Source organism: Thalassophryne amazonica, chromosome 6 (genome assembly GCF_902500255.1).
Source record: "Thalassophryne amazonica chromosome 6, fThaAma1.1, whole genome shotgun sequence".
Classification (NCBI taxonomy): Eukaryota; Metazoa; Chordata; class Actinopteri; order Batrachoidiformes; family Batrachoididae; genus Thalassophryne; species Thalassophryne amazonica.
The window spans coordinates 114,618,485-114,645,606 of record NC_047108.1 but is presented as its reverse complement, the minus strand read 5'-3'; the positions used below and the strand labels follow the sequence as shown (position 1 = coordinate 114,645,606).

General features: G+C 41.1%; 1 protein-coding gene across 9 annotated transcripts in view; it reads left to right on the top strand.

Annotated features, from left to right (window-relative positions):
* The window catches only part of prdm16 (PR domain containing 16), a 456,303-nt gene that overhangs the window by 221,615 nt on the left and 207,566 nt on the right, over window positions 1-27,122 (top strand). For 8 of the 9 annotated variants that reach the window (XM_034173187.1, XM_034173186.1, XM_034173183.1 and 5 more), the window contains exon 3: window positions 39-89. In XM_034173187.1, coding sequence (XP_034029078.1) covers window positions 39-89 — 51 coding nt within the window. The remainder of the gene's footprint in view (window positions 1-38; window positions 90-27,122) is intronic. The other variant, XM_034173184.1, reaches the window with a different exon arrangement.

Genomic DNA, 27,122 nt, shown 5'->3' with positions numbered 1-27,122 from the left:
TACTAATTTTTAACGTGTATATTTTTCCTTGTTTTCAGCAGATGATGAATGACCACGAAGACGCCTCTCCTGACAGCTGTATTAAAAAGGTAGGAAAAGTTGAACCTGTTTTTCCCCCTTTACCTTCTCTGTCGAGTTGTTGTACACGAGAACAACCATTGTGTTTTCCAAATCAATCAAAGCAGACGTTTGAGGCACAAACATCAGGACTCTTAGAATCTGATACTTTCATGAACCAGTGAACATGGACGTGCACCGTTTCTGTGTCCTGAGGCTGAAATCTTTTCATACAATAAACAGCTCTGGCACTTTGCTTTTGTGAATCAAATGTTCTCTGCATTTATTTAACATGGAAAAACTGTCTGTCTGCCATCTAATGTTACTGTTAATGAACATGGAACATGTTAATGAACATGGAATCATGGAATTTGATGTGTCTTAGGAGTCCTGAGGACTACTGCAGTACAGACAATATGTGCTACTGACTGGACACATCTTCTGTCATCACACTGGTCATTTATTCACAATGGAGTCTCTGTCCACACACACACACACACACACACACAGACACTGCAGCTGATGCGTTACATTGACCATTCACTGTTGACTTTATGAGGTGATAAATGTATTGAAGAGGCTGGGCAGTTTGCTTTTACAGCCAGTGTCACCAAGTCAGGACAGGACAGCCAGAGACCTAGCAGGTGAGGCTTATCAAGATGCAGATAAAACAGCATGATTATTTTGCAGACATGTACCTTGAAATGGTCACAATTAAACACTAAACTATACATCGTGCAGTTCAGCTCAAATAAAGATCTTTACTGGATGAAGATGCCGTATTTGCTGGTGTTCTGTCGAGATGAGCTCCCTGTAGTGTAACTCGACAGTGACGTGAGTCCAGTTGAGCTCCTCCGTCGAGATGAGCTCCACCACGCATGTGTGCACCTCATCCGTTGAGTTGAGCTCCCCCACCAAAGAAAACCCACGTAGGTTTTGTCTTTACATAAAAATACAGTAATAAGTTTCTTTTAAATTTAAAACAGTAAAGATTTGCATGTAAGCAGAATATTGTCATTAGATGATGGGGAGCTCATCTCGACGGGGAGATCTGCATGCACAGTTGAGAGAGGTTGCTCAACTTGACGGGTGAGGTCTGGGGTAGAGAGAGATGTGCATGCACAGTGGAGCTCATCTCAACAGAACACTGGTCCCGGGCTGGCATGGTTACATGGTCGATAGTTGTGAAACTGTTTGGAAGTGACATTGGAGGTGTCTTATGGTCATGAGATGAATATCTTGTTCATGAGCAGCAGCACTGGTGGAGGTTCCTGCTGTCAGTACACCACTTGCATGCTCTTGCAAAATGTTTGACATCTGCAACATTGAGTTGTGTAATTAAACGCAACACTACCGCTCAAACATTTGGACACACTTTCCCACTCTACATGGGTATAGTAATCATGCTATTTAATCAGCAACTTAATACCAGTGGTGGGCACACTTCCGATAATCCGATAACAGATAATTATCGAAGATAATGTTTTCATTATCGGATTATCTTTTTAGATAAATTTAAAAACCATCATCAAACTATTATCTTCCAATGAATTACCATCCGATAACTTTTAGACCGATAACGTACTAAACTAAGCTGAACAATGAAAAACATTTTTAAAACCACTCTACCGTCTGTAAACAAAGGAGAACTGGTGACCAAAAAAAAAGTCATTTCCTTTAACACCGTACTAATATAATCGCAATGTCACCAAGTCATCCAGAGGCATACTTATGGTTCAAATTTTAACCACTCATTTTAGACAAGTTATTTAAAATTATTGTCATGTCTGAAGTTTATAAACTGAAAATATCAGATATATGTTTTTGTCTTAAAGTAATGTGCTAATTTTTAAGGTTTTGTGAGCACATGCTGTGCCAGGCAGCAATGCATTATGGGTAGCATAAGGTAATCTCAGACGTTCACGACAGGACAAATGCATTTCAGACACTCTGTTCAGGGTCCACAGATAACAGCATTAAACTGTAGTGCCTAAAACTCTCGTGAATATATTCTCTGGGTTTATAGACGTTAGTGTATTTGCATTTGTTAAATTCCACGCATCTTAAATGTAGAGACACGGATTATCTGGAATTTTGTTTGACATTTTTTCAAGGCCGCTACTGCCATCTACTGTCCAGGAGTGTTCATGGCAGTTTTAAATGTCTGGGTACATGGCTGCTCTGAAAGTGTTGGTATTGTCCATTGTCCAGGCGCTTTTTGTGTGCATATATGTTAACTTTGTATTCTAAAACTACGGTTAGAAGTAATTCCGACTCCTTATCGGTCCACACGAACGAGGTTGGCGCCATGTTTTTAGTTTTTGTGGAAGTGACGACAAGAGACTAAGGATCCTGATTGGATAAAAGTTTAATCAGTACCGCCACCCAAAGGTTTGGCAGACTAATTACAACACATTTATACGGTTCGATGTGGATGGATTTTTTTTTTTTAAAGGACGTAGTGTGGATGAAGTTTTTTCCCCAAACTGAAAGGGTAAGATATTCGGTTTTACAAATACCCGACAACGTGTGTACATGGCCTTATGTCTGTGAAAGGCACTATATAAATAAATTTACTTACTTACTTACTAGTGCACTCAATACTAACATTGAGAGCACGTTTTACAACATCATAAAAGTTTTAAAACATGCAATTGCGATGACACTTCCAGGGCTCCGTAAAAATGCCTGTTTTTACAAATAAAAATGGAGTATTTTACAAAAGCACATTTATCTTTAAACCAATCAATCAATCAATCAATTTTTTTTATATAGCGCCAAATCACAACAAACAGTTGCCCCAAGGCGCTTTATATTGTAAGGCAAGGCCATACAATAATTATGTAAAACCCCAACGGTCAAAACGACCCCCTGTGAGCAAGCACTTGGCTACAGTGGGAAGGAAAAACTCCCTTTTAACAGGAAGAAACCTCCAGCAGAACCAGGCTCAGGGAGGGGCAGTCTTCTGCTGGGACTGGTTGGGGCTGAGGGAGAGAACCAGGAAAAAGACATGCTGTGGAGGGGAGCAGAGATCGATCACTAATGATTAAATGCAGAGTGGTGCATACAGAGCAAAAAGAGAAAGAAACAGTGCATCATGGGAACCCCCCAGCAGTCTACGTCTATAGCAGCATAACTAAGGGATGGTTCAGGGTCACCTGATCCAGCCCTAACTATAAGCTTTAGCAAAAAGGAAAGTTTTAAGCCTAATCTTAAAAGTAGAGAGGGTGTCTGTCTCCCTGATCTGAATTGGGAGCTGGTTCCACAGGAGAGGAGCCTGAAAGCTGAAGGCTCTGCCTCCCATTCTACTCTTACAAACCCTAGGAACTACAAGTAAGCCTGCAGTCTGAGAGCGAAGCGCTCTATTGGGGTGATATGGTACTACGAGGTCCCTAAGATAAGATGGGACCTGATTATTCAAAACCTTATAAGTAAGAAGAAGAATTTTAAATTCTATTCTAGAATTAACAGGAAGCCAATGAAGAGAGGCCAATATGGGTGAGATATGCTCTCTCCTTCTAGTCCCCGTCAATACTCTAGCTGCAGCATTTTGAATTAACTGAAGGCTTTTTAGGGAACTTTTAGGACAACCTGATAATAATGAATTACAATAGTCCAGCCTAGAGGAAATAAATGCATGAATTAGTTTTTCAGCATCACTCTGAGACAAGACCTTTCTGATTTTAGAGATACTGCGTAAATGCAAAAAAGCAGTCCTACATATTTGTTTAATATGCGCTTTGAATGACATATCCTGATCAAAAATGACTCCAAGATTTCTCACAGTATTACTAGAGGTCAGGGTAATGCCATCCAGAGTAAGGATCTGGTTAGACACCATGTTTCTAAGATTTGTGGGGCCAAGTACAATAACTTCAGTTTTATCTGAGTTTAAAAGCAGGAAATTAGAGGTCATCCATGTCTTTATGTCTGTAAGACAATCCTGCAGTTTAGCTAATTGGTGTGTGTCCTCTGGCTTCATGGATAGATAAAGCTGGGTATCATCTGCGTAACAATGAAAATTTAAGCAATACCGTCTAATAATACTGCCTAAGGGAAGCATGTATAAAGTGAATAAAATTGGTCCTAGCACAGAACCTTGTGGAACTCCATAATTAACTTTAGTCTGTGAAGAAGATTCCCCATTTACATGAACAAATTGTAATCTATTAGACAAATATGATTCAAACCACCACAGCGCAGTGCCTTTAATACCTATGGCATGCTCTAATCTCTGTAATAAAATTTTATGGTCAACAGTATCAAAAGCAGCACTGAGGTCTAACAGAACAAGCACAGAGATGAGTCCACTGTCCGAGGCCATAAGAAGATCATTTGTAACCTTCACTAATGCTGTTTCTGTACTATGATGAATTCTAAAACCTGACTGAAACTCTTCAAATAGACCATTCCTCTGCAGATGATCAGTTAGCTGTTTTACAACTACCCTTTCAAGAATTTTTGAGAGAAAAGGAAGGTTGGAGATTGGCCTATAATTAGCTAAGATAGCTGGGTCAAGTGATGGCTTTTTAAGTAATGGTTTAATTACTGCCACCTTAAAAGCTTGTGGTACATAGCCAACTAACAAAGATAGATTGATCATATTTAAGATCGAAGCATTAAATAATGGTAGGGCTTCCTTGAGCAGCCTGGTAGGAATGGGGTCTAATAAACATGTTGATGGTTTGGATGAAGTAACTAATGAGAATAACTCAGACAGAACAATCGGAGAGAAAGAGTCTAACCAAATACCGGCATCACTGAAAGCAGCCAAAGATAACGATACGTCTTTGGGATGGTTATGAGTAATTTTTTCTCTAATAGTTAAAATTTTGTTAGCAAAGAAAGTCATGAAGTCATTACTAGTTAAAGTTAATGGAATACTCAGCTCAATAGAGCTCTGACTCTTTGTCAGCCTGGCTACAGTGCTGAAAAGAAACCTGGGGTTGTTCTTATTTTCTTCAATTAGTGATGAGTAGAAAGATGTCCTAGCTTTACGGAGGGCTTTTTTATAGAGCAACAGACTCTTTTTCCAGGCTAAATGAAGATCTTCTAAATTAGTGAGATGCCATTTCCTCTCCAACTTACGGGTTATCTGCTTTAAGCTACGAGTTTGTGAGTTATACCACGGAGTCAGACACTTCTGATTTAAAGCTCTCTTTTTCAGAGGAGCTACAGCATCCAAAGTTGTCTTCAATGAGGATGTAAAACTATTGACGAGATACTCTATCTCCCTTACAGAGTTTAGGTAGCTACTCTGCACTGTGTTGGTATATGGCATTAGAGAACATAAAGAAGGAATCATATCCTTAAACCTAGTTACAGCGCTTTCTGAAAGACTTCTAGTGTAATGAAACTTATTCCCCACTGCTGGGTAGTCCATCAGAGTAAATGTAAATGTTATTAAGAAATGATCAGACAGAAGGGAGTTTTCAGGGAATACTGTTAAGTCTTCTATTTCCATACCATAAGTCAGAACAAGATCTAAGATATGATTAAAGTGGTGGGTGGACTCATTTACTTTTTGAGCAAAGCCAATAGAGTCTAATAATAGATTAAATGCAGAGTTGAGGCTGTCATTCTCAGCATCTGTGTGGATGTTAAAATCGCCCACTATAATTATCTTATCTGAGCTAAGCACTAAGTCAGACAAAAGGTCTGAAAATTCACAGAGAAACTCACAGTAACGACCAGGTGGACGATAGATAATAACAAATAAAACTGGTTTTTGGGACTTCCAATTTGGATGGACAAGACTAAGAGACAAGCTTTCAAATGAATTAAAGCTCTGTCTGGGTTTTGGATTAATTATAAGCTGGAATGGAAGATTGCTGCTAATCCTCCACCCCGGCCCGTGCTACGAGCATTCTGACAGTTAGTGTGACTCGGGGGTGTTGACTCATTTAAACTAACATATTCATCCTGCTGTAACCAGGTTTCTGTTAGGCAGAATAAATCAATATGTTGATCAATTATTATATCATTTACCAACAGGGACTTAGAAGAGAGAGACCTAATGTTTAATAGACCACATTTAACTGTTTTAGTCTGTGGTGCAGTTGAAGGTGCTATATTATTTTTTCTTTTTGAATTTTTATGCTTAAATAGATTTTTGCTGGTTATTGGTAGTCTGGGAGCAGGCACCGTCTCTACGGGGATGGGGTAATGAGGGGATGGCAGGAGGAGAGAAGCTGCAGAGCGGTGTGTAAGACTACAACTCTGCTTCCTGGTCCCAACCCTGGATAGTCATGGTTTGGAGGATTTAAGAAAATTGGCCAGATTTCTAGAAATGAGAGCTGCTCCATCCAAAGTGGGATGGATGCCGTCTCTCCTAACAAGACCAGGTTTTCCCCAGAAGCTTTGCCAATTATCTATGAAGCCCACCTCATTTTTTGGACACCACTCAGACAGCCAGCAATTCAAGGAGAACATGCGGCTAAACATGTCACTCCCGGTCCGATTGGGGAGGGGTCCAGAGAAAACTACAGAGTCCGACATTGTTTTTGCAAAGTTACACACCGATTTAATGTTAATTTTAGTGACCTCCGATTGGCGTAACCGGGTGTCATTACTGCCGACGTGAATTACAATCTTACCAAATTTACGCTTAGCCTTAGCCAGCAGTTTCAAATTTCCTTCAATGTCGCCTGCTCTAGCCCCCGGAAGACAATTGACTATGGTTGCTGGTGTCGCTAACTTCACATTTCTCAAAACAGAGTCGCCAATAACCAGAGTTTGATCCTCGGCGGGTGTGTCGTCGAGTGGGGAAAAACGGTTAGAGATGTGAACGGGTTGACGGTGTACACGGGGCTTCTGTTTAGGGCTACGCTTCCTCCTCACAGTCACCCAGTCGGCCTGCTTTCCCGGCTGCTCGGGATCTGCCAGGGGGGAACTAACGGTGGCTAAGCTACCTTGGTCCGCACCGACTACAGGGGCCTGGCTAGCTGTAGAATTTTCCACGGTGCGGAGCCGAGTCTCCAATTCGCCCAGCCTGGCCTCCAAAGCTACGAATAAGCTACACTTATTACAAGTATCATTACTGCTAAAGGAGGCCGAGGAATAACTAAACAAAAGTGCGGGAGAGACAGGAGAAGCCGCCATGCTAAATCGGCTAAGAGCTAGTAGCTACGCTAAGCTAGCGGATTCCTAAAAACACGCAAAGTGAATAATGTGTAAATAATTTAGAGGTGATTCAGCAGAAGGAGTGCTTTAGTTAAGGCACGTAAAGATTACACTGGGAAACAAATCGTAATCTAGATAACTAGACCAATCTAACTGCGCAGATTAAACAGCTAACAGATACAGAAAAACACCGCTGTGCTCCGGAACAGGAAGTGATACAATACCACAGTGAGAGCCAACCACCAATAGAGGCAAGCAACACACGACACACGTCACATTAACGTGTTGGTTTACATAATGGATTACTGAACCAATCACTGTTTAGCACTTTTACCCAGAATGCTTTGTGTTTGTTACAAAACCTCAGAATTAGTGCCTTATTCAACATTAAAAGATATATGTTATATTTTAACTTTGTACAAATGACAGAATTGACATCAATGGAGTTATTCTATCAGTATTTTCAAAAAACCATAAGTTAGTATGACTTTATTTTTCAAGACCTCCGCCTGACCGGAGTGTTGAAATTGATAGGGAGCTGGCCTTATGGCTGCTCTCAGTGTGCCTCTGTGGTGGGAGTGCTGTTGTAAACAAGTGCTTCCAGCAGGAGTAGAATGTTGAAAGAAAAGTGATTATGCTTAGTAAAGAATTTTTTTGTGGGTGCTCTCAGGATTTGGCTGTGCTGTTTCCTGCAGGGGCCAGCATGGTCAAACATTCTTGGTTATTCTTTAAATCTTTTACTGCTTTTGATGCTTTCAAAAGCAATCGTGTGAAAAATCAATTTCAGCTCTTTAGTAACTGCTAATGTCCCATAGACAACACTGGAATTTATCGATTATCTGTAACTTCTGATACATTTTTGGGTGGTTTATCTTTATCAAAGATAACTTTTCAGTTATCTTATGTTATCGAAGTTAATTTTTTGGTTATCTGTGCCCACCACTGCTTAATACACAACACCTGCAAGATTGATGGATTATCTTGGCAAAGGTGAAGTGCTCATGAACATCGATTTTTTTTTCAATGAAGTTGGGTGTCATCCTGTTTTCAACGCATCCAGCTGTCTGTCTGAACTTTTTGTTTCTGCACAATAACTAAAGAACACCTCTTCTGATTGAAACCACATCTTGGTAGTGTATTGGATGAGGCTATGGGCCCCTTTACACATAGTGCAAATGTGGTCGAATTGCACATGGACTGCGCCAGAAGCAGGAATCGTATGCAATACTTGTAAAATCGTAGCTGCCTCTAATGCCTCGTACACCTGTTGCTACAACTATAAGCACACACCAGCGGTTGAAAGACAGAGTGTGCACTGTGAGAACCCATCAAACCCTCTCATGGCAGATTTTGGCCAAATTCCAGGTGACACACACAAACATCTAACACCACTTGTTTGGCACTTAGAAAATGTGTGGCCATTCACACTATCATCACAAAAACAGTCAGTGGCTAATCACTGTCGAGCTGGATGCGAAATTTGTCTAAGTGCCCCACGACTGTGGAGTTGCAAAAAGCCACACACATGTGGAGCATGTGTCTTGCACATGTGCGTGTGTGTCCCCCCTATAAAATGCTTATATGTATGTACAGATCTGATCACATAGGGGCCATACAGCGAGGTCTGATTGCACACAGCACGGGGAGGGGCCTGTCAGCTGATCGCAGCACACTGACAGCTGGATGACGGCTCAGTGTACACATTACAAACACACAAACCACCGCCAGGACAGTTATATAAATAATTACGACAATACCTACATATGCAATGACATAGCAAATAACGAAAATGAAGACCACATAACAGCCGCAGCTGAAAGATAAGGACATGAACTTACAACATTCCTCGTGAGGCGTGTGTCTCTGCCTGTTGTCTTCATGTGGAAATATATAAAACATCTTTTGCCTTTGCGCCGGGCTGCAGCAGCCAGACACAGCACACCTCCTCCATATCATTGTTGACTTCAGGCATTTTTCCACAATAATTTGTAGGCCAGCGATGGTAGTGCAGTGGTAAAATTTCTGTCTGGTAATCAGAGCTTATGGGTTTGAATCCCATTTTTTGACATTTTTTTTAACTAGGGTTATTTAACCGCAGGGTTCTGTATTGCGTCCCCCTTTCTGTATTATTTATATCAATCCCATGATATTCACTAATTATACAGCTGGTTTTTATTTTATTGTTCTCCACATCAGCACCATGATGTGGTGCAGCTGCTTGCACTGTGTTCCTGCTCAAAACACACTGTCGCATGCACGAACCTTCGCACCGGGTCCGTGCATGCAACGTTCTGCCCGTTGGCTCGATATTTGCGTGGTTCGCTCATACGAATTGTTTCGCCGTGAGTCACCCTGAGTTGTACATATTCACATTATGTCTGAAGGGGCCCTACAGGAAATATCCTTTTCAAAACTGTGTGAAAATGGAAACACAAAGTGAGGCATATATATTTTTCTTGAGGATCAATTTCATTATCACTGTTCATCAAAAAGAAGGCAGAATCATTCGCTGTGTTAAAGGTGTAGTGTGCTGTGAGTGTTTCCAGTTTGTCTTTGTCTGGTACGGGTTTACCTTTCACAGAAATTAGACCTGGGATTTGAGCTTTGTGTCCGGATTGTGCATGCACCTTTTGTCTTATTTTACATGACAGGATCTTCAAAACAATAAGAGCAGAACTAATGGTGGACTACTGTCTGTAGAAAATTAATTCCCTTGAATGAAAGCAGATTGTGAGTGGAGACTAGAACTCGGCTACAGAGAATCCTCACCGTAACATGACCTGGAATTACTGCACATCAGGGAAAGCTTTAAGACCAGCACAAAGTGTTGGGTTGTAGGTGCGGAGATGATAGGAGAGTTTCCTGACACACGTGTTGTTTTAGATCATAGAGATGTGCAAATGGACCGGATGGACACTCATAGACTTCAATACACAAACATACGTGTGCTGAGGTTTATTGTTTGTGTTTATCTGTAAAGATGAAGAATTGAAACTTCTGACACTCTGCAGCCACGCCAGCCCAGTCTATTCTCCTTTGTACTTCCTTGTACTGAAGTCCATACCGAAACCCACATCTCAATCCTGAATATGGTCATTAATGTATTTTAGGCTGTGACTTCTGGTTTGAGTTTGACCTTTGGCCTATGACTTCAGCATGGCCTATGTTGTGAGAAGACAATCCACTGAAGTTATCCACCAAATTTGATTGAAGCTGCTGTTGGCGTTTTGAAACTATCAATGCAGGCAATAGACCTCTGGGTTGACATTGACCTTTGACCTATTACCTTGACATGACCTATTCTGCAAGAGGACAATCTGCTGTGTTTATTCATGAGGTTTGAATAGAACTGTTGTTTGCATTTTGAAGATATTGTAGTGGACAAACAAACAGTTACACAGGCTGACATGTCCATTACGACAGCCTGTTTCTGCTTCGTGTTCTTGTGAACATAATAGTGTTCACATCTAGTTTCAGTGTTTTGTGTGTGTGTGTGGACAAGATCTCAAAATCCATTGGATGGATTACCTGTTGTTGTTGTATTTTTCTTTTGTTTGTTTTTTTTTAAGTTATGTTAGTAAGAGTTTATGTTGGTATTTTGTTTTGTTTTGTTTATGTGCGTGCTGAATAAAGTCATTCATTCATTCATTCATTCATTCATTCATTCATTCATTCATACCTTCAAACCTGCTGAAAATATTACTATATCTTGAGGTGATGAGAGTTTGGAGTGGTTTGGTTAACATTCAAGGGAAACATGATCCGAAAAACACCTTTTTTGTGTGTTTCAATAACCAAGAAGACTTGATGGATTATCTAAAGGATGCATTTATCAGCAAAATATTTGATAACTTTCATTTTGGACCATGTATCCAAAGAACAACTGAAATTATCACATTTCTGGAAAATCATAGTGTTGCATTGATGTTGTTGATTGGACTTCCAAAATTTCAGTGATAAACAAGTAACTTGCTGTGACACGCCTCTTAATGGGCATTACACTTTTGACCAAAAAAAGGACCAATGTGGTCACTGCAAAACAAAATCGCTTAAGTCGCCTTATTTGCATTTCAGGTCAAGGGTCATGTTGCTGTACCGTCTATAAACATACAGTTATGCAAATCACTGACTGCTTTGCTGATTTGAAATCCCACATTAGTCAATGGTCTTATTTTTAAGATTTGACCACAAGTGGGTGGCGCTCTTCCCTGTTCCCCGCTTGTTTGGACATTGTAAGAGTGGTCCATGCTCTCTATTTTGCACACACACACACACACAGTGTGCTTTTATACACATGCATGTGTCTGGAGAGGAGTGTCCATGGATAGCAGAGATGACAGAACGCATGCACGCAGGACACGTACAGAGGAATCAGCATACACCCGTGCACGGCCCACCTCTCATTATGCAGAGTGCGAGCTGCGGTGGGCCTGCACCGCGCGCTGGCAGACCGCATGTCTGTTATAAATATGAATGAAATTATGCATCAGAAGTTCCTTATGACATGAGTCATTCATCCACATCACAGACATGCACAAACACGCACCAGCATTGGCAACCCGCACCTCCATTACCGCGGTTGTGCTTGATTAAGACAGAATGTTAAGTGAGTTGTGAATAAACAACTTCACTGCTGAAAAGTGCATTTAAACTGCTCTCTGTGTGACTTCTCACTTATTGCTCTTTGCACAAAAACATCTTCTGTTTCAGTTTGAAGGATCTTTAACCACTCTGATGTTTCTCCTACGGTTTGGTTGCACGAGACTGGAGTCTTTTATTTTTTTTACACTTCGAGTGTTAAACATTCTAGAGTGCTTCTATTGAATTAACTTGGGGTTTTGCTGTTGGGTATGACTGGTTTTGGAGTGGATGGGATTCATTCAGTTTCATGTGCACACAATTGCTGGTTTGAGCAAATTTGCTCAAGCAGCCAAAATGTTGACATGTTAAACATATTCCTTGCCGTGCACAAGGCAAATTTTGACTTTTTTTTTATATGTCCTTAAAACGCCTCTTGAAGAGAGAGAATATATATACACCTACATTTCTTATGGATTATCAGATATTATTGGGGAGTTTGTGGATTATTGTAGTGTACTTTAATGATTGCAATTTATTATTTTTTTTGATTGAATTGTGTTTTGATTCTTGGCAAAGCCATATGTTATTATTATTATTATTATTATTATTATTATTATTATTATTATTATTATTATTATAACTTGTAGTAGTAGTAGTGTTGGTAGTACGAAAAATATATAAATAATGGTTCTGTATATAAGTCACACCAGATTATATGTCAAAGGATGTCACAAACTAGTAAAACAATCTATCACTTGTAATTGTAGCTAAAGATTTCATTTAATATTTCACCTTAAACCGTTAAATAGTAAAACAGACTGCGTCCTGAGGATAGTTGGTCCCATTCCAAGAAGTGTTAAATCAACATGTACAACTACAAAAAAGTCATTTATACTGTGATAGAGTTGACTTCACACTGTTACATACTTTATTTGACACTGTGATGGAGTTAATTTTGCACCACCTTTTGAATGATTTAACATAATTTAACGCCAAGAGCGGGACAAAGTGTAATCCCAATAGAATGTGTTTTACGCTACAAAATTTGACGTGCATAAATTACTTTGGTAAACGCAAAATATTCAGTTATGTGTTTAGTTTAACATTAAGTTAATTAGTTATTCTAATATTTACATATAACACCCTAAACATTTAGCTCAAAGACAAATATTAAAATATTTAGCAAAATGTTTGAAAAAAAATGATTAGCACAAACCTCCGCCAACACTGGGTTCCAATTCCATCATTTTTTACCTTGGAAAAAAAATTTCAAGGCAAAAGTCCTGTTAGAAGTCACTTTTCATAAGCTAAATTAGATCAATCAATCAATCAATTTTTTTATATAGCGCCAAATCACAACAAACAGTTGCCCCAAGGCGCTTTATATTGTAAGGCAAGGCCATACAATAATTATGTAAAACCCCAACGGTCAAAACGACCCCCTGTGAGCAAGCACTTGGCTACAGTGGGAAGGAAAAACTCCCTTTTAACAGGAAGAAACCTCCAACAGAACCAGGCTCAGGGAGGGGCAGTCTTCTGCTGGGACTGGTTGGGGCTGAGGGAGAGAACCAGGAAAAAGACATGCTGTGGAGGGGAGCAGAGATCAATCACTAATGATTAAAGCAGAGTGGTGCATACAGAGCAAAAAGAGAAAGAACAGTGCATCATGGGAACCCCCCAGCAGTCTACGTCTATATCAGCATAACTAAGGGATGGTTCAGGGTCACCTGATCCAGCCCTAACTATAAGCTTTAGCAAAAAGGAAAGTTTTAAGCCTAATCTTAAAAGTAGAGAGGGTGTCTGTCTCCCTGAGCTGACTTGGGGAGCTGGTTCCACAGGAGAGGAGCCTGAAAGCTGAAGGCTCTGCCTCCCATTCTACTCTTACAAACCCTAGGAACTACAAGTAAGCCTGCAGGTCTGAGAGCGAAGCGCTCTATTGGGTGATATGGTACTACGAGGTCCCTAAGATAAGATGGGACCTGATTATTCAAAACCTATAAGTAAGAAGAAGAATTTTAAATTCTATTCTAGAATTAACAGGAAGCCAATGAAGAGAGGCCAATATGGGTGAGATATGCTCTCTCCTTCTAGTCCCCGTCAGTACTCTAGCTGCAGCATTTTGAATTAACTGAAGGCTTTTTAGGGAACTTTAGGGACAACCTGATAATAATGAATTACAATAGTCCCAGCCTAGAGGAATAAATGCATGAATTAGTTTTTCAGCATCACTCTGAGACAAGACCTTTCTGATTTTAGAGATATTGCGTAAATGCAAAAAAGCAGTCCTACATATTTGTTTAATATGCGCTTTGAATGACATATCCTGATCAAAAATGACTCCAAGATTTCTCACAGTATTACTAGAGGTCAGGGTAATGCCATCCAGAGTAAGGATCTGGTTAGACACCATGTTTCTAAGATTTGTGGGGCCAAGTACAATAACTTCAGTTTTATCTGAGTTTAAAAGCAGGAAATTAGAGGTCATCCATGTCTTTATGTCTGTAAGACAATCCTGCAGTTTAGCTAATTGGTGTGTGTCCTCTGGCTTCATGGATAGATAAAGCTGGGTATCATCTGCGTAACAATGAAAATTTAAGCAATACCGTCTAATAATACTGCCTAAGGGAAGCATGTTATAAAGTGAATAAAAATTGGTCCTAGCACAGAACCTTGTGGAACTCCATAATTAACTTTAGTCTGTGAAGAAGATTCCCCATTTACATGAACAAATTGTAATATCTTAGACAAATATGATTCCAACCACCGCAGCGCAGTGCCTTTAATACCTATGGCATGCTCTAATCTCTGTAATAAAATTTTATGGTCAACAGTATCAAAAGCAGCACTGAGGTCTAACAGAACAAGCACAGAGATGAGTCCACTGTCCGAGGCCATAAGAAGATCATAGATGTGATCAAATGTCAGAAGGATGTATTTAGTTCATGCACTTGAATCAAAGGTTTTTGTGGTGTCAGGTTTTTTTCAATTTCTGAATTCTTTCTCAGATATTTTTCAGAGAACACTGTTTTTTTCTGCTATGAACAGTGTGTCATTACTTTTTAACTTTGAAAGTGCAGGAAATAAAAGACCAAATGAACTGGCCTTCATATTGCAGCCCTATTCAGAATGAGCCACCTGTACAGATGTGGTCAACCTTCGACCCAGTGCATTTGGAAGACATTGTGGCAGGCCCAGCGCCAGAAAAAAAATATTAAGGGGGCGATGAGTTTATCACAGGGGGCGGGGTCGCCCCCCCCAAAAAAAGTGCACACCGGAGGAGACGTGCCTCTGAGCATGCGTAATGAATTGGGTGCGCTCCTGGAAAGCTCATGTATTTAGGCTACACTGTTGTAAGAGACTGACTGAGTAAGAGTAAAGAGTGATGACAGTATTTTTTTAATTATTATTTGAAAGTATAGACCCTCGGTCAAGTGATCTCCTGCATACCACACAGAGCCGGTGTTCTGTCGAGATGAGGTGCGCCAACTTTCGACACTCTGAGCTGTGACGTACCTTCGTGTTGTCCAATAGGAACAACGCGTCCGGCCAAAACACGGAAAACTTGTGGCAGAAACCTCATTTAGAGAGCAGTTTTCTGAAGAAAAATCATTGGAAATGTTTTTTGTTGTTGTTACCTCAAAATTTCTGATTACTGTTAAAAAAAAGTTTAGAACACTTGTAATTAAAATAGGTAAATAAATCAATAAATGGTTCTTTAGAAACCTTTCATCTGTAAATTAAAACCACCTGTTATTTCATATTAGATAATTTCTTGTTTAACATAAGGAACCTCAGACATTTACGTTTAGACAAATAAAATAACATGGAAACGTATATTTTTTTAAGTCTGGTCGATTATTTGTATCTCTTTTCAACCAGAAAAACAAACACTAAATAAATACAAATGTTTATTATAAATGCAAAAGGAAATAATTTAACAATGACTGCAGTGTGATTGTAAAGTAGGATTTCTGTGACATAAACCTCATGATGAATTTTTGTTTATAGTCATTTAAACTTTGTAATTTTGTCAAAATATGTAATTGCCTTTAATGCTTTCAGGACAGAGTCATTTCTAAAATATGAATTTGAGCACAATAAGTGGAGAGCTTCTACTTGTGCAAATGTCTTTTGACTGCTTTTTTAAAAATAATAAAATAGTTGCTGTTTAAAGAGCCTTTTATTTAGAATCAGGTGTTCTGCTGGATTCTTGGGACCAGATGAAGGTCTCTCTGCAGTTTTTAACTCTGGTGGTGTTGCTGAAAACCAGAGATGTTTTCTTTCGACTGGACTTCGTGGTGTTCAGCTCATCAATGGAAGTTTGGTTGTCTGCACAGCAAATGTTGCTGATTGGGACAAATAAAAATATTTCTTTAAATATAAAGAAACACTAAACACTTTATACATAAAAAAAAAGGGGCAAAACTGCAAAAAAAAAAAAAAGAAAGATGGAAAAAAACGCTTTTGTGGTGTCTGAAAAGCTGTAGCTTTATTTGGTAAAAATAAAAAAGACTGAACCATTTACAAATTAAAAGTGTTCACTCAGATCAACTGTGCTAAAAGGCTAAGCTAACGTTAGCCGATCATTAAACCTTCACAGTTCAGTAAACGTCACGTTTTATTTTTACATTATTCTCACCTCAGTAAAGCTGCAGAACTAAACTCTGTTGGGCAAACTGGGACTTCGCATATATCCAAAAGTGGGAGATTTCGGACTGAGTGGGTTTGCTCCATCACCCCGGCAGCCTGGATCCCCTCTGCTCAGTGATGATGCCTGAAGGCCGTCTTCTCCGTGCGGGTCGGCCCGCTGTCGCGGTTCGATCGATATCCCACCAAGACGTCAGTCCTCCCTCGGTCAGTGTCACTCCGAAAAGTAGCTGAAAAAAGCTTCTCCCAGCAGGGTGATGGGAGAATCGTTCTACTGCTGTTTTTTAAAGGTTTTTTTGTGGTTCAGGCGACACAAATTCAAGATGGTGATCGCTGAACTTTATTCAGGTTGTGGAAACAGCCAGATTGTGACACAGCAATCTCCCCTTGCCGCTTCCGAAGCGACGCGTCTGACGTCACGATGCGTTGGAAACGCACCGCCCTCTGCCGCACATGACAAGCGCAAACCCTCAACCTATCAAATCCCTTGAACACAGACAAACACGCCATATCCGTTTGTTTTAAAATTAATTACTTTAGTTAATTAATTTGGTTTATTTGTTAAATACGTGATATTATTGAATAACTAATACTTTGCTATATTTTCCAGTATTTCTTTTTCTTTCTTTTTTTTTTTGATAACTCTAACATCCGAGGGGGCGAGGTTGATGACGTGAGGGTGCATCGCCCCCAAACGCCCCCTCGTGGCGCCGGCTATGCATTGTGGCATTGTCATCCAAAATGAGACTGACCTCTAGCTTGGTCGACATTATCTCCTCTAAACTTTTCCTTAATATTCTTGACTATATTGGCCCATGGGTCACTGAATTGTTAAATTTTTCCCTTTTATCTGGTGTATTTCCCATCTACTTCAAACATGCGGTGATCGAACCAAGACTCAAAAAGCCTAACATGGACCAAGCAGAGTATAAAAACTACCGCCCAATATCTCAGCTTCCCTTTCTATCTAAATTACTGGAAAAACTGGTAGCCAAACAACTGACATCCTTCCTTGAGACACATGACATCTATGACAAATTCCAGTCAGATTTTTGGAAACACCACTCTACTGAGACTACACTATTAAGAGTGTCTAGTGACATCATGATGTCTGCTGATGCTTGGAGGTGTACTGTGATGGTCCTCTTAGACCTGTCCTCTGCCTTTGACATGGTCGACCACACCATCATGGTCAATAGGCTGCGAGATCTGGTGGGAATGTCGGGCTCTGTGCTGAAATGGTTTACCTCCTATGTGACAAACAGGAGTTTTAGCATTTCAGTAAACCATGTTAGGTCTGAGTCAGCTCACCTGCAGTGTCGCATACCACAAGGCTCGGTGCTGGGGCCACTCATGTTTCTTTTATATATTCTTCCCCTTGGGCAGATAATTCAGTGTTTCAGTGATGTGTCCTATCATCTGTATGCTGATGACATACAACTATACAGTACTGCTCTTTTAAAACTACGGAACTTGGGAAACTGAACTCTTTAATGAACTGTCTGTCACAGGTGAAGCAGTGGCTGAATGGAAATAGCCTTCAATTGAACTCCGAGAAAACTGAGACACTTATTGTTGCCCCTGATGATGCCATTCCCGGCATCAAGCAGCAGCTGGGTGACTTGGGCTCATCAGTTAAGACAAGTCTGCGGAATCTCGGAGTTATCTTTGATGAAGTAATGTCTCTTTCTGAGCAATGTAATAAATTAATTAGAAATTGTTTTTTTCACTTGCGGAATATCACTAAACTGCGACAGGTGGTATCTTGTCATGAGCTGGAGACAATCATCGACGTCTTCCTCTCCTCACGATTGGACTACTGTAACAGCCTGTTTGCCTGCCTTAATAGAAAAGACCTTAACCGGCTATAGTACGTCCAAAACTTTGCTGCGAGGCTGTTGACTCATATAAACAGGAGAGCTCCTAAAGTCTCTCCATTGGCTCCCAGTTGAGTCTAGACTCATTTTCAAAATCTTGGTCCTGACGTTCCGAGCCCATCAGGCTCCCGGATATATTAAAGATCTGATTCAACCTTATACCTCTGCCCGTAGTCTCAGTTCTTCAAGCCAGAACCTGCTGATGGTTCCAAGGACCTGCTTTAAAACCCGAGGTGACAGATCTTTTAAAGCCACAGCTCCTCGTCTCTGGAACAGACTGCCACTTTCTCTGCGTTCCCTGGAATGTGCTGAGACTTTTAAGAAGCATTTGAAGACTCTTCTCTTTAATAAGGCTTTTCAGAACTGATCGATTGTTAACCTTGTCTTTTGTTTTATCTATGTTTTTATTATTTATTATTGCATTTTAACCTGTGAAGTGCTTTGTGACTTATGTCTGTGAAAGGCGCTATATAAATAAATTTACTTACTTACTTACTTACTTACTTTTTAGCACTTGGTTTCTAACTGATAACTGGAAGACAAACAGGCATAAAATTGGAACATCCATCCAATTTTGGTGGTGTAGGTAAATCCATAACAGAAAAATTAGAGTGACTGAGCCACTTTTGTTTAAGATATAATAGCTCAAAGTTAAACTTAAATAGCCACAAAATCTGTAATCTGGATCAGATCCCGATCAAACTTTGTCAGTCGATAGAGGATACCATCCTACATAAAGCTCTCAAATATGAAAGAAGTTTGATCTTTTCTGACAGAGTTATGAACATTTGAAAATTTGTTCAGTGTTAAAGGACAGATTTTTTCAGTTTTCCAAGATTTTTCCTGACTATGACCTTGGACCTATGACCTTGAAAACTGAATCAGTTCTTGCCTATCAGGATATGAATCCTCTGTAAAAATGTCATGATGATATATGAATTGTGGGTTACAGGCTGTTCACAAACAGATAAACAAACGAACAAACAGGGGTGAAAACAGAACCTTGACGGAATTAGCTAAGTGGTTAACTAGATATATCTGTCTGTCTATTGAATCTAAGCAAACTTTTAGTTTTCTCTCTCTCTCTCTCTCTCTCTCTCTCTCTCTCTCTCTCTCTCTCTCTCTAAGTGTGGGGTGGGGGGTGGGGGTTGGGGTTAAGGTTCGGGATAAAATGGAGGCCAAGATGTTATTGTAGCTTCTGCAGCCCACTTAATAAAAGCTGTTGAGCTCTTGCGGCTTAATGTCTGTGTGCACGCATGTGTGTACGTGCACAGTTTAAGGCTTTGGATTCAAATCTTGAGCTTGCTCAGAGGCAGATTGAGGCGATCGCGGCTTACAGACACGCTTGTACTAAATGCATCTTCACACTTCAATAAAAAGATCTGTTATCTGAATCCCTTTTCTGCTCACTATATCATCCTCGCCGACTGTCGCCGAGCCTCCCGGCGGACAGGATGGCGTTGTGGGAGCTGTAGATAGCTATCACAGGCTGACGCTGATAGGATCAGGGATTGTTTGCTTTGGTCTGGATATTCACAGTCACGTGATTTTTTTTATTAGAGTATCACAGTTTTGGATTTAGTTTTAGCAATAAGATTGGTCAACTCCAAAGATGGCGGGCAGTCCAGTGCTCTCTGTCTGTTTCTTTCCTGAGTCGTTAATCCTCGTTGTCAGAAGAGCGCCGCTGTCCATCCCGCCGTGTGTAAACACTCCAGCAGATCAGATGGCAGATAATGACTTCCAGATAGACACCCTCCATTCAACCGGTGGCGGAAATCGATGAGCACTGATTGCTTTTTTCCCAAGACGATCTTCTCCGCGCCTGAGGCCGACTATCTCTCTGTCTCACCCTCTTTCTCTTTTTCTCTCACTCTCTGATCTCCATTCATTCATCTCTCAATTCCACAGAGATGGAATCAGTCCACGTCGCTTTTCACGGGGGATTTACGCTGAAAAGATGCAGCGGAATATCTCCTTAAGGCAATCAAACCTCCGTTACTTCATCCGTGTCATTCTTCCTCGCTTGTTTGTCTCGGCAAGAGTGGAACATGTTTAATGCTTTATTATTTCAGATAATCATCTTTCTCTCTGCACCAAAACGGAGCTGGTGGTTTTAATGTTGTTTGGACTCAAAGTCAATATTTGCAGTGCACTGCGATATAAAACTTTCTGTAAATGGAATTAGTATAAAATGGGAAAATGACATGAACTCTGACCTATAAGTGGATCTTTTCTATTCCATGTTGAAAGGTTCGAGAGGCAAATGGGGGTCAGCTGCAGCTGCGGATCTATGTGTGTGTGTGTGTGTGTGTGTGTGTGCATGAATATATTTTTCCCCATATCAAGCGGGGGTGGGGTGGGGGGTGCGTTTGAATCTCTAAATAAGCTCACTAAATGACCCTAAATCTATGAGGGTTATTATGTGGACAGAAGGAGGCTCGTGGGTCACAGAAGCGATCCAGAGCTCCGGGCCATAGTTTACCCCCTGCCAACAGCATCACACTCCGACCCCCCCAACCCACCCTGCTTAAATAGGCTCATGATTGATTAATAATTATGATAATTTGTTTGAAATGATTATCTGGATATTATAATCACTGCCACCCCGGTGTGCCACGGGGGCAAGTCATTTTTCATAATGGTGAACGTCACAAATGCCCCCAAGCTCTCTCTCTCTCTCTCTCTCTCTCTCTCTCTCTCTCTCTCTCTCTCTCTCCCCCTCTCTGGCGGTGTACTGTGTGTATTTATCTATGCATGGGGGGTTTAGTGCCCAGGGCCTGTGCTGGTGGTGGTGGGGGGGGGGGAACTTTTGTACCGAGTGATGAGAGCAAAGAGCAGAAAATGACCTCAACACATCCGCATGGTCGAGGCTGGGAATGGTGAATATTACAGAGCATCTTTGTTGTATTTGTGTTTAAGTGTAAAGTTCATAAAGGTGCAGCTGGTTAATGTCACCAATGAACAGATGCGGTGGAGAAATGAGTTGTTTGCTCATAAGATGCTGAACATCGTGACACCAGCCAAAGGTGATGGAAACAATATATCTGGACTTTTGTCCATGATTTATTACCCAGAGCCATCAAATATGGCCATTGGGTATTGAGAAAACTTTGCATCCGTCCATCCGTCCGTTTGTCCTTCTGTCTGTCTGTCCCTCTGTCTGTGCTCAGCATAAGTCCATTGCTATTACTTCCAAGGTCTTCAAATTCACAGGGAACATTCTTGGGACACAGACCTTGGAAAAGTTCAGAGATGGTTAACCTTGACATATTTTAAGTATTTTTAGAAATTAAAACATCACATTCTCTTTCATTCTGTTCCCTATTTTTATTTTTTTAAGGATGGGGGTAGCAGTCAGTCAGAGTAGAGCGGCACAGTGATGTCAGTGGGTGGTAGCTAGTTGCAAACTCAGTTTTGTTTTTGTGTAAATATAACCTCTTTGTCATATATTATGTAAAAGCTAGTGAGAAAAAAAAACACTTCTAAAACTGAAACACTTTTTGTAATCTGATAACACCTCTGGAGTCATTTACAAGACATTTCGCGGACGTCATTGTGCACGCTAACTTCCACTAACGCCACGCCAACTTCCTCTCTTGTCAAAAGCTCATGTACTGTATGTGCAAGTGCACACCCTCCTGCAGACGCTGTTAAAATTGATTGATTGATAGATGGGCTTTATTGAACACATACAAATTGTACATAAGAGAATGAGAGCTTAATAATTAAAAACATAAAAACATAAATAACAAAAAATGTATAATTAATTTTACATATATATAGTCAGAAGGAAGTAGTAGGTAGGCTGGTAGACAGGGAAACAGGTAGACTGACTGAAAGACAAAAAGGTAGGTGCGTAGACAAATAGACAGACAGATAGACAGACAGGCAGAAAGGTTGGTCATTTGGTTGGTAGGAAAATAGACGGACTAAAGGCTAGATTGGTAGTTAGGTATGCACACACATAGGTAGGTAGCATGACAGGTATGAATGTCGGCAAAGAGATAGTCAGACAAACAGGTAGGTACTTAGATACATAGATAGGCAAATAGAAAGATAGACAGCTTGTTATGCACATACTCAAATAGAAAGACTAGCAGGTAGGTAGGTTAGTAGGCAAATGTATACCTAGATAGACATTCAACCAGGTAGATAGATAGATAGATAGATAGATAGATAGATAGATAGATAGATAGATAGATAGATAGATAGATAGATAGATAGATAGATAGATAGATAGATAGATAGATAGATAGATAGATAGATAGATAGATAGATAGATAGATAGATAGATAGATAGATAGATAGATAGATAGATAGATAGATAGATGAATGAGTGGACAAAGTGAGACTTTCCCTTGTATAGTTCACAAGTTGAAAACATGAAAACCACTGAATGATCGGGGAGTTCCCAAATGTCTCTGTGTCATTCTGAGGTAGTGAACAAACACGCCAAAGCTCCAATCATCCTTTCGTTTCTGTCGTCTAAAGGAAAAGCAGCGGAGGAGCGTGTGTGTATTGGGGATGAGGGGGTGTAGGAATAATATTTGTGGTTTGCGCTTTGCCTCGAGATGACTTAATGATGATACGGGTCTGTTTCTTCTGCTGGGCAGGGTTACCTTTTAATGGGCCCTGAGTGACATGTTTTCATTTGGCTCTGTAACCGGCCCACCGCACCACCACCTCCAGCACCACCGTCACCAACTTCATCCCCAAACCCCATTCCAAATATACACCCGCAGATCCTGCACTCTGTCAGGTCCGGCAAAGGGGGAGAAAAGTGTTTTGCAACCGGAGCCGTGGCGGGTATGGTGGGACGGGGAGCGGTGCCATGCAGACGGTCAGACAAATATGCAGGGCTGGAGCTCACATGGCCAAAATCGTGTACGTTGGGGGAACGAGTGTTTGGATTCCAAGGCGGGATAACATTTCAAAGCATACTTTTTAATTCCTGATCGTGTCTTGCGTGTAGATTTAGAGGATAATACTGAAAATGAAGTCAAGTTCTGGCCACTTGTCACATTGAGTAGATTCGTCTCAGCCAATGTTGTCGTGCGGTGGGAGGTCACATGGCTGGGACAAAGTCTGGGTTGTTGGCCGGGAGGTGGGGAGTAGGAGGAGAGGTGAAGACAGAAAGAAATGTTCTTTCTGTCTATGTCTTGTCTGTGGGAACCGTCCCAGCTATGTCTCCTGCAGAATGCTGTCTTTATGCCGGCGACCTTGCGAGGAGCATTCACTCGCCGTGCACATGTGCGTGTGCCACTTTTAACTTGCAGTATGTGCGTGTGGGCTCAGACTGACGCATCTCTGTTGTTATCTCTGATCAAAACCCAGCGTCACAGAGCAGTGAAGCGTTGGGAGAGGAATTCAAGTGGGAACGAATGAAAGAAAGAGTGGAACAGATAGAGAGAGACAGACGGGGGTGGAGGAGAAACACGAGGTGATCGGAGGCACTTTCACATCAACTGGCTCCCTGACACCCCCCACCCCGCTTTTCTTCTGATTTTCACTTTCTCCATCATGCTCTCATTCCTTCTCTTGGACTCTTTGTCTCTCCATAATCTGTCTCCCACCACATTCTCTGGGGTCACCCAACAAAGGAGGAGGGCCACAGTCTGACAGTAGCCGAGGGTGTCCTATGAGTTTCCGTGCACTCATTTGTTTTCCCTTCCACATGTCCAAAGTGGAGAATAACCCCTTAAAAAAATTCTGATTATGGGTTCATTTTGGTGTTCTGTGTGATAGTTTTGTTATTTCTGTCATTAACCTTCCTGTTATTTTTTTGTTTGGGTTTTGAACTCACATTGTAGCCACTAGAGAGCGCTCCAACAATCTGTTTTCTACATACTACACTCTACCTTACAAGGCTATTCCACAGGGTGCCGTTCTACTATGATCGCCCACAATCCAAAAAAAAAGTGCAAAATGGGATAAAACGGTTTAATCAGGGTTGCGTCCAGTGCAGACCTGGCAACCGGCTGGCTTAGAAAATACAGAAATGGCAACCTACCCAAAAATGTGAGACAAACGCTGCTTCAGATACAATTTTTTTTACCCCACCGGAGCATGATCAAACCAGAAGAAGCACGAAGTACCATCTTTGGACCCTAATGCAGCTGCAGTATGCAGATCTGGAATCACTAATTAAAATCCAATATCTTGAACTTGCGGTAAAGTGGAATGGAAAATGGAATAAACCCTGAACCCCACAGAATGCATTTCCTTTTAAATCATTTTGAGTGGTCATAAAAGTTATGTTGAATCTTTGATAAATTTGCGTGACATCGCTGGTCTTTCTTGTCATGAGGAGGATGTCTTCACTTTGGATGTTTATCTTCATCTTTCTGTACTTTCAGGGCATTAAGTCATTGTTTGAAGATAATGAGTCTGTTTAGGCATAAAAAGGAAAAACTGATGGTCCAGTGGTCAGATCGAAGATGAGATGTGCGATAAAATGAGTAATTATGAGAAGGTGCATGCACCACATTTCTTCCACACTGCACATGGGTCCTCGTATCATAGCAGATGTCCTATGCCAGATATGCGAGACACATGGTGAGAGGACAGGCTGCCTGAGGGTCAGCACTTTGCGTTTTGCCAGGAGTCCGAGTGTACCCTGAGGGAAACCAGATCAGCCATATCATGGAAAGATCCCACATACAAGAGCAGACCAGACCTGTGAGAACAAGTACCTGACCCCAGATAGGACACAAACCCTGGAGTAACGACAGGCCAGTGTCCCACATCCCCACTACGGCAAAACTAGGCGATATCCTCAAGCACAGCATCACCTCCTGAGGCTGAAGCCACAGTCCCAGGTGTCAAAAGGGAGGAGCAACCCTCAGCCACCCATGTGGGGGTACTCAGCCATACCTTTAAGGACACCATTTTTTCTTTGCTGTATCCTGTCACTTAATGTTGTGTATTTCAGCTTTTAAAGACAGTGCTGCAACGCCAGTGTAGTCTGATAACTTATGCAGAATATTGGTTAGGTATTTCCATCTTACCCCCACTCAAACAAAACCCCAAGATCAGAAGGCTCAGCCAGAAGGCGAGACTCTGGATTTACCAGTTGTACTGGCAACTTTGGTCTCTATGGACCGAGAGACCAAAGTTGCCAGTACAACTGCTAGAAATGAGATTCCTCTGTTGGGTACCTGGGCTCACACTCAGGGACAGGGTGAGAAACTTGAATATCCAGGAGCTGGTGATTCTTCATGGAAGGAGCCAGCTGAGGTAGTTCAGGCATCTGGTGAGGATGCCCCCTGGTCATCTTTCTATTGAGGTCTTCCAGGCACGTCCAACTGGGAGGAGGTCCCAGGGAAAACCAAAGACACACTCAAGGCATTACACCTTCCAGCTGCCTTTGGAAAACCTCTGGATCCCCCAGGAACAGTAAGAGGACTTGGTCTAGGATAGGTAGGTTTGGGGTAAGGTGCTTGGGTGACCGCCAGTGTGTTTCAGAATAAGATAAGCAGTAGAAGATGAATGAATGAATGAATATTAGTTATTTGTGTTCATTCAACATGAGGTAACAAAGGATTTGTGGTCAAAGGTTCAAATTCATTCATTCCTGCATTTCAAACTGTCCTAAAATTTCATCTCCGCCATCATGGTTTCTGTTTCAGGTTCAACAGGTTTTAGCAAACTAATCATGCAAACATCCAACAAATTATAACCAAGAAAAATCTGCTGGGCTGAGGTAAGAAGTGACAGACACCATCTGAGAGACGACAAGCTTTTGACACAACATGAAGTCTATAGATAGATGACAGACAGATGAGTTCACTCAGGGAGTGTCAGTAAACCTCAGAGGGCAGGAGACAGCCGGAGGCCGGGGGTTGGGGGCACAATGGAGGAATGCCAGAATGCCCAAGAGAGACGAGAACTGGCAATCCAGTCAGACACAGACCGTCTGGAGAAGGAGAGAGAGAGAGAGAGAGAGAGAGAGGAAAAGAAGCCCCACCAGCACAAGGTCATGTGAAGAAAGATCCTTGTCCACTACCCACTCATCCATCCTTCCATCCATCCATCCATCCTTCCATCCCTCTGTCCACGCTGCCTCAGATATTTAAAGCAGACAAACCATTTGAAAGTAGAATGAAGAAGAGTGGTGGGAGGAGATGGCAGGAGACCGTGGAAGTGTGTCTGGCCCTAACCGGTCTTCAGGGAGCTTTTTTGCCACAGAGTGGTAAGTGAAGGCAGCCGTATGTTGTTGCACCAACTGTCTTCACATACGTCAACGTGCACAGCTGTACATGGAAAACTCACCGGATTCCGATTTTGCTTCACTAATATCACTACTTTTGTTTTAGCATCAACAGGCCCGATGCACCGCCCCGGCACCACATCTCATTCAAATACAGATTTTTATTTATTTTTAATTAATATGCTGCAAAACAGACAGGAATTTATACTCTCTTTGAATGCCTTCTTGTTACCGCGGCAATGTTTGCGGTCTGATTTGTCTGTGTGATTGATGGATGAATTTTAATCACATTCAGTGGATAGTTGGGCCTTGAGCTGGGAAGCCTAGGTTAGATTTTGACTCAAATCCAGATACAGAATGTTTATTATTATGATTAAAATCGAATCAAATTTCTTAATTTCTTAATAAAAGCGCCAAATCATGGCAAGTTGCCTCAAGGCGCTTCACAAACATCATTTAAAAGGCAGAATAGAATGAAATAAAGATTAAAAAGACAATAAAAAAATTTAAAACATAAATACATAAGTAAAAGGAATCAAAGAAGACACACAATTGTATAAAATGCTAATAATAAAACAGGGAAAAAAGTGTCTTCAATCTGGCCTTAAAAGTCTCCACAGTCTGATTGT